Below are 8090 nucleotides of genomic sequence, written 5' to 3' on the forward strand. Positions count from 1 at the left end.
GCAGGAGTTAAAAGCCTGGTGAAGCAGCCTAATGGCGCGGTTACGCTAGAGACGACTGCAGCTGTGAGAAGACTGTGTTAAGAAACAGGATGGTTGTGGTCTGCAGTAAGAAATAATTTTCCTGTTGACTATTTTTTTAAACAGGAAGTTGAAGAACAAAAGCAGCGTTAGTCTTCGTGCTTTTAATAGCCTTCAGATTTTAAATATTGAATTCGGTATGAGAGGACTGGGAAAGGACAAGGCTTTGTGCTGAGTTTTATGCAACGACTGAGAGTCACAAAAATGATACGTAATTAACAAAATTCAAGCAGATCCCCTGAGCTTGAAACTTGTGCTTCCCTGGGTATGTTTTAACGCTAGGAGTGATCACCAGCAGGAACGACGACAAACTCTGTGTCCGCCTGAAGAAGCGCGCGTGCGCGTGCGCGCGTCGGTGCAGCGCCGTGCAGGCTTGCTTTCGCGCAGTTTCCCCTGGGTAAGTCGGTCCGTCCGCCTGTCCATCGGTCAGCCAGGCAGCTTCCCCTTTTTCCGCTTGCTCTTTCTCACCAACAGGAAGAAGAAACGATTTCTGYGGCAGCGCCGAGTGAAACCTGCAGGCGCTGGAGGCAGCGGCAGAGCCTCCGGCCCCTTTCAGCTCCATTTTCTTTTCAAGATAGTCAGCTAGAGTTAGAGGTGATGCTGTTCRTTCCCTCTCCCAGCCCTTTTTTCTCAAAAGATTTGGGACAAAATTCATGTAAAATCTCATTTCAGAAAAGTTGTTTTTGCAGGAAGACAGCTCAGCAATATTTTATTTGGGTTTACAACTGTCTGGGAGAACCGTATGCTATTTCTTTTAAAGCAAGAGCATCTGATGAGAGGAACATACATTTCTAACCATTTTTTCTAGTACATTTATGCATTTTGGATCATCTCAGAGTCATTACAGGCCTTTTACAGGGTGACTCACTTCAAACGGTGACTGACAATTCCATTTTGTTTCTCTAATATTTGTTTAATCTCTTAAGTAAGTGTCTCTCTGTACCTAGCGTGAAGTTGATTTGACAGATACTGTTTTATTACAGTTCTTGGTGGTGCGAAAAGTAATGAAGTGATCTAGGAAAGTATGAGATGTGTATTCCTGTAAATAACCACACAGGGGACATCACTATCCGTGCAGTTGTTTGGAGAATAGTCCTTACTGCTTTTCCTACTGCTTTTACCTCTCGTGTGCAAATGTGTTATAAATGATGACTAATCACTGTTACTAAAGCTTATTCGTGTGAAAGGGCAAGAGAAAAAGCCTGTAAGGCAAAGGGGTGTTTTAAAGAAACAAGCAGTGTTTTCCCAAAAAACACTTACTTTGTTATGGTGATCTTGGTTTGGTTTTTTGCTCCCACTGGCCCGCAGCTGGGRGCGGAGGCTGCTCGCTGCGCAGCGCTGTGCTGCGGCTCTGCCTGCATTTGCTGCGCCTCGCGGGGAGCCAGGTGCAGCAGAGGTGCTGCACGGGGGCTGCTTCAGAGCAAGGAGGCAGAAGGGGAGGCGCGTGAGCCTTTCCTAGAGGTCTGCTCTTCCACCCTGGCCGTAAAAGTAGGCGTGTGCGTTGTCCTGCAGCAGTTAAGTCGCTTTAAAGGAGCTACATCGGTTTCTGAGCAAGAACATGACAGATGTCAGAGAGGTGATGTGTTCCTGCAGTGAGAGTTGGTGATTTAGGAATGGGATTATCCTGCAATACTTACTCATGGACAAGACTGTTGGACTAAATGGAGTTTAATTTTGTTGTTTATTGTTGCACACAACTATGTTCCATCATTGTGCATTGTCATGGCAAAGCGTGCACGAATTGTGTATGAGTGCAAAACCACGTGTGGGTGTGTGTATATGGCCAGGGAGCTCAYGCAGGGAGCCCGTGTTTTAGGATGCAGCTGTTTCTGTACGAGATAGGAGGTGCTTTTCACAAACTAGACTTACAAAACATAGGGAATAAATCTGTTAGCTACAGGGATGGCTCATGGCTGAGTGAAAAGTATTCCCGAAGGCGACAAATTTGTTAATCTCTAGGTCTAGTGTGTTTCTGTGTTTTGTTGCGCAGGTTTCTTGGCAAGGACACAAGGAGCTGAGCCGCTCACCATGCCGGTGCCTCCCCCTCCGGCTCCCCCACCGCCCCCAACCTTGGCCTTGGTAAGTTTTACAGGAGGGAAATGCACAGTATACGCTGTCTTCTAGTGCTGCTTGTCCTACTGAGATGTTCCAAAGCAAAGGATGTGGACAAGGATATGCCTTTAATCAGGTATATGCAATTAGGTATTTGGAGGACGCTCTTCTACATTTTGCTGATCACTGAGGATTGATCCTACAAGAGGGATCGTTACTCCCACTCCCTTCCAGTGCCCATGCGGGTGTAACTAGCCGCACTTCCCACCCTCCTCTTCCTCCCACGCCACTGGTTCGGTTTGGTGGAGGGATCCTCRACTGAGTGATTGAAGTCTTGCTCTCCCCTTCCCTTGCTCCGGCCTGTGCTCCCACCTTCTCCCTTGCTCCAGCYCTGGCACTTAATGACCCAGCAGTGAGCTGGCCCAAAATGAACCCTGCTTTCTACACCTGGGGAGGATAGTTTTCAGCCAGCAGAGCTCCCTGAACCAGCCCTGAATGTGAGGGTACCCGATCCACAGCTGGSACGATGTGGCAGGGGAGACTGCATATGACCTGAATTAAATTGGCCTGAGGTGAAGCACAGCCAGAGCTGTGTTTGCCCTGTGGCAGGCTGTGGCTGTTCTAACAAGAAAGAGGAGGACTCTTGAAATGCTGTTGTAAGTGCTGTCATAAAGTACTCAGATATTTTAGTTCATCGGCTTAGCTAGTTACAGGGATCTGCCGGGCTGTGGCCCTGGTTAGTCCACCCACAAGCAGAAACCCTGTGCTTAGTCTGTTCATGGCAACTTCCACCACCTTTCAGAAAATTTCTGTAACACTGATCTGATATGCTAGAAAGCTCTTCAGGAACCGTCATTTCCTAGAACAAATAATCATACATACATGCATGCATGTGTGCATATGTCTATGTATGTATATATACTTTTGGGATCTTTCTTGGAAATCTGTAGTCATCAAAACATGAAGTAAAAAGAAAAGCCCACTGAAATAAATCTCAAGCTCTATAAATCATAGTTCTTCTCTTCCAGTACTTTCTAAATGTTTGCAGAAATGTAAACKTCTTAGTTTCCATTCTTATACCATTATTTTCTCTGCTTATTTTTCCATACCTGTTACACTTTCCAGATTGTAATGTGATGAAAAATCATGGTTTAGTTGCAATCCATGAAATATAAGCAGGTGCAACTGAGTTCATGCTTTTACTGGGATTTGAAAAGGTCCATGTTTTTAGCACTGGTGATTGACATTTTTAAGATATTTCTATTAAAATTAAAATAGTATTTTATTCTGATTTATTCAGTATTGGTATATTAGGAGTTTTGCCGCAACTTTCAAGAACTATCTGAATATTGACAAGTAACTGAGACTCTATATACAGAGTGGAAAAAATATGAGTTCAAATAAAAGCATTTTGTTTCCAAGGAATTGGAAACAAGGGTTGGGCTAGCAGTTGTGTTTTGAGCCTAGACTCAGTCACAAGTCCAGCTACCTAGAACATCATGCACAAAACCAGACATGGCACAGTACCTAGTCTAGTGCTGTTAAAATAGAAATGGAGGTCTCAGGTAACTGCCATATTTGATCAGAATTTTGTAGCTAGAAATCGAGGTTTATTTTGTCTCCTTGTTTGTAATTTTATTTTGCAGGCGAATACTGAAAAGCCGTCCTTAAGCAGGTCAGAGCAAGCAGGGCGAAATGCGCTATTATCTGATATTACCAAAGGAAAAAAGCTAAAGAAGACTGTTACTAATGACAGAAGTGCTCCAATTCTAGACAGTGAGTATAATTTGTGTGTTTGAGTTTTGGTATGCTTGAATGGTGCTATATATTTGAGTGCAGAAAACTGTTTCACGTATCAGCTGATGAAGTGCCGTGAGAGAAGCAGGTAAAATAAAATGCCAAAAATTGGCATAGATAAAAATGAGTTCTGTTCATCACGAATTAAAACAGCTGAGAAATCAATTCTTGCTTATGAAATGTGAGTGTGTGTTTGTTTGCAGACTCTTCTGAAGTAGTTGATTTTCTCATTTGCCTAAATCAGAAAACTGCAAACACTACAAGCAGCTCTGCTGAAAGGTGCAGCAGATCTAGTGCACAGAAAACCCCTTCAGCACTGAGAACAGCATGGAGGATAAAGTGGAATTTTAAACCTCCACTTTTGCACAAACAGCATAAAAGGGTACCCTTGGTATGACAGCACTGGTTTATTAGTGAATCCAGTACCACTTAATGCAAAACCAGAGCCAAAGCCGTGAGATACAGCTCCATCTGGGCATCAGCCTGCTGCACACSCAGTTTTGCCACTCCTGGAGCGACTCACCAGGGTTATCTTTTCGGCCAGACCTTGCAGACGGTGCTTCGGCACAGCGCAGCAACTCACCTTACCYGAGTGGAGAAAGATCTCCATCCGGCTGAACTGCTGCTGCATCTCACAATACATCTCGGCAGACCCCGAGAGGAGACTGGCAAAGCCCACGTGCCAGGAGCGTTGGGAAGATAGGACAGAAACCTGCRAGGGGCAAGAAACAGAGGTGTGCTCTGTCAGTAGCACAGCACATACTGTCTGGGGAGCACAGACGTTTTCTTCAGACAGATTAGCAAATGTGACACAACTCAGTCCAGGTCCACCTATGCAATTAGAAGCTGGACAATGACGGAAAGGTGATGAGGAAAGAAGGAAATGCCAGAAGGAGTGTGACCAAAGAAGAATAAAAATATTAAAACAGATGCACCTAGTTTTAAATATTTGAGTATTATCTCTGAAAGCACAGCACATTCTAGGTATTCTGCTGAGCTGGAGAAAAAGCATTAAGGGGATAAAAGGAGGTCTAAACAATAAGATTAAAATGATGTGGTCTATTATTTTGTTTACATGAATTATGATGAAACACTAAACCATAGCAGCAGCATTTTCCAGAGGTTAACACCCTATGTGAGTCAGAGCTGAACTGAGCTGAAATGCTTAAGAGAAAGATGATGTTAAACATTTCTCCATGAACGCAATCTTCCTTCTATTTTTTCTAAGTGGGATTATTAGAAGTGCTTTTCATCTACAGTTTAGAGCCAATGAAATTTTTACCTACCCAAAGCTGTGGAAATCAAGATGCCAAGAAATTAAGCAACTGATCCACAGCCATGCAGACCATCATCTGGGACCTGATCTCCACAGGTATCCTGACCTGTGGCCCTGTCCATCTGGCAGCGATGTTCTAAATAGGTCTCTTCCATGTATTTATAATTTATAATCGTGGAAACACTTTCATTTTACATCAAGTGTCTCAGTGTTGTCACAGCAGAAATGGTGGCTTTAGAGAAAAAATGGGAGAGAAAGAAAGGGGCTGAAATAATAATTTCTTCCTATTGGAACAATCAGTTGCTAATGATCCTGTCACTGCATTTCTGGACCTACAGAGAGTAATCAGAAATGAAATTTCTTTCCCCACTAGGCTTTGTGTAAATAAGTAGATGTAAATAAGATGTGTCGCAACTACATCAGTAGTGGCAGTTGTCAGTGCATTCCCAGAAGGGAACACTAGAGACACCTACAAGAGGAAGAACACCTTGGTCTGCCTCCTTCCTTCCTCATTTCCCCTGAAATTGCTCAGTCTCTCAGTTTGCTTGTGGAGAAATGGAGGGGAAGGATTACAGAGATGTTAACAAAGACAGCACGATCAGAGGTCTCACGTGCTAAAGCACATTCTAGACTGTCCAAAGTGGTCATTTCTCTGCCTTCCAGTCCACCACAGACTAAAGGAGAGCAATGGCTTAATAGAAAATAGAAACTATGTTTATTGCACCACCTCTTCCATGGTGTAATAGTGCTGTTGATGGTAGCTGTGATGGTCCAACTTGAAGAAGGGGTTGTGTGTTTTGAAAGCTTGTCCATTTTTCCCCAGTTACAAGAGCTGCTCTAATGAAAGAGAGGACTTCACTGGGTTAGCCTCATTTCTCTGCATAACTTGGGGGATTTTTGTTCCAACAGAACCCAAAGGACCTGCTGGAGGTGGTGGCAGCTTTGGAGGAGGCGGCGGTGGTGGTGGCGGTGGTGGTGGCAACTTTGGTGGAGGTGGACCACCTGGTCTTGGAGGCCTTTTTCAAGCAGGAATGCCAAAGCTCAGATCTGCTGCCAGTCGAGATGCTGGTAAGAAGGACCTTATAGGTTCAATTCCAAAAAGTAAATGACAGATTACTTAAAGCCTTCGTACAACACCAATAAATTACCTGCTTGGATTAAGAATGTCTCCAAGCACCTTTAAACAGCACAATGAACTCCTATTTAAATATGATGTTATACGTAGCTGCCCTCTTACGTTTAAGCGTACAATCAAGTTAAGGTCTCGTTCAGGTGTCCAGATGCAAGGAGGGTGCTTAGGAAATGCAATTTTCATCTTAAATCTTGTTTGTACTTAATGCTAGGTTTTATAAAGAAGTGAGCCTCCTCTTTCCTCCTCCTAATTATTGGTGAAAACTAAGGATTTCAGCAATGAATTGCCACCTGCACAGTGCAGTAATGTAGACTAGGTCCTGCCTTTGCTGTGGGTGTGCAGGACCAAAGGGGAGCTGTAAAAGGATCCCCGATTCACACTAACTGGTGCACCAGGATAAAGCATCTACTTGCCAAATGGGAAGTACATCTGCATCAGCACCAGCACAGCATGATTTATCATCTAGGGAGTGCATGAGGCATCCCAGCTCACTGGTATGCGTGCTAGAGTCAGCAGCATACGCTGTGTTCTTCCAACTTTCAAAACAGAGCTGCCCAAAGCTTTGTGCCACTTGAAACAAAGGAGATGCTGGAACCAGCAAACTTGAGGCTAAGGCTAAGGATGTATCATTTCACACTTGTTGAAGAAAGACTGGGCAACGGGGACTGGAGAGGGTTATGAATCTCGTATATTTTATAGACTAAGAAATTTTTCAGTACATGTGTATAAAACAGTCTCTCAGTGTTGGTATTTTCTGTTGTGTTGCAGTCTATTTTGGGAACTGGTATTAATAATAAAGTTCCTGACGTAACAAAACAGTGCTGCTTCAACTGCAGGGCTGACTTCTTCCAGGCATGCACAAGTATAGCCTTAGACAACAGAGACTGGGAAGGGTTGAAAAGAGCCTTTGGCTGAGCAGTAGTTGTTAAATATCATTTGAGAGATTTAATACAATCAGGTTGATTGTATTAAATTGTTGTTCTTCACCATTTCTTCTCTCCCCTCACCCCATTATTGTTGCTCTGGGAGGGCTCTGTCACTCGTATTGCTTTATGGCCATTTTGGCCTCTCACAAGTAGCCCTCAAAGTAGTATCGAACCATRCCTGGCTACTTGGAGCAGTTCACCAGCACACACCAAAATCGCTGATAAATGTTTTTAGGTGATAAACGCTGAACACCTGAGTGTCCCGTGCCAAGAGTGACCCCGTTGGGTCTTTGTCTCGTCTTGGCTTTTGGCCCCTGAAAACACTACTGTGTGAAGTCCTGCTTGGTTTCTCAGCCCGTTGCCCTGTGAACGCTGATGTCTTCTCTTGTGTGCGTAGATGCCGGGGGAAGCCGGCCACCGGTGCTCCCGCCCGGAGGCAGGTCAGCAGCTGCCAAGCCTTTCTCTCCCCCGAGCGGGCCGGCCCGGTTCCCGGGACCACCTTCCGCGCAGAGAAGCGCCGCTCCTGAGCCGCAGAGAAACCGCCTGCCGCCCCCCAGACCCGACCTCGGCTCCAAGCCCGACGGCGGGCCTCCTCCGGTGCCGAGCACCCCGCGACCCGTCGCCTCCAGCCTGCACAACCGAGGGTCCCCGCCGGTGCCGGGCGTGAGCCGGCAGCCCAGCATCGGGCCCACGCCGCCGCCCTTCCCGGGCAGCAGGAGCGCCGCGTTCGGAGGGTCCGTTCGCCAGTCCAGTCCCAGCTCGTCGTCCCCTTTCTCCAGCCGACCCCCGCTGCCGCCCACGCCGGGCCGGCCGGCCGACGACAAGCCGC

At 45.7% G+C, this 8090-nt stretch overlaps 1 protein-coding gene across 1 annotated transcript in view; it reads left to right on the forward strand.

Moving 5' to 3' along the window:
- The first annotated feature begins 405 nt into the window (after positions 1-405).
- Positions 406-8090, forward strand: part of WIPF1 (WAS/WASL interacting protein family member 1) — an 18545-nt gene continuing 10860 nt past the window's right edge. The window contains exons 1-5 of the mRNA XM_085322306.1: positions 406-475; positions 2069-2157; positions 3777-3906; positions 6113-6271; positions 7659-8088. Of these exons, the coding sequence (XP_085178432.1) occupies positions 2107-2157; positions 3777-3906; positions 6113-6271; positions 7659-8088 (770 nt within the window). The 5' untranslated portion in view covers positions 406-475; positions 2069-2106. The remainder of the gene's footprint in view (positions 476-2068; positions 2158-3776; positions 3907-6112; positions 6272-7658; positions 8089-8090) is intronic.

Source organism: Rhea americana, unplaced genomic scaffold (assembly GCF_003343005.1).
Source record: "Rhea americana isolate MKP2758 unplaced genomic scaffold, rheAme1 scaffold_12, whole genome shotgun sequence".
Classification (NCBI taxonomy): Eukaryota; Metazoa; Chordata; class Aves; order Rheiformes; family Rheidae; genus Rhea; species Rhea americana.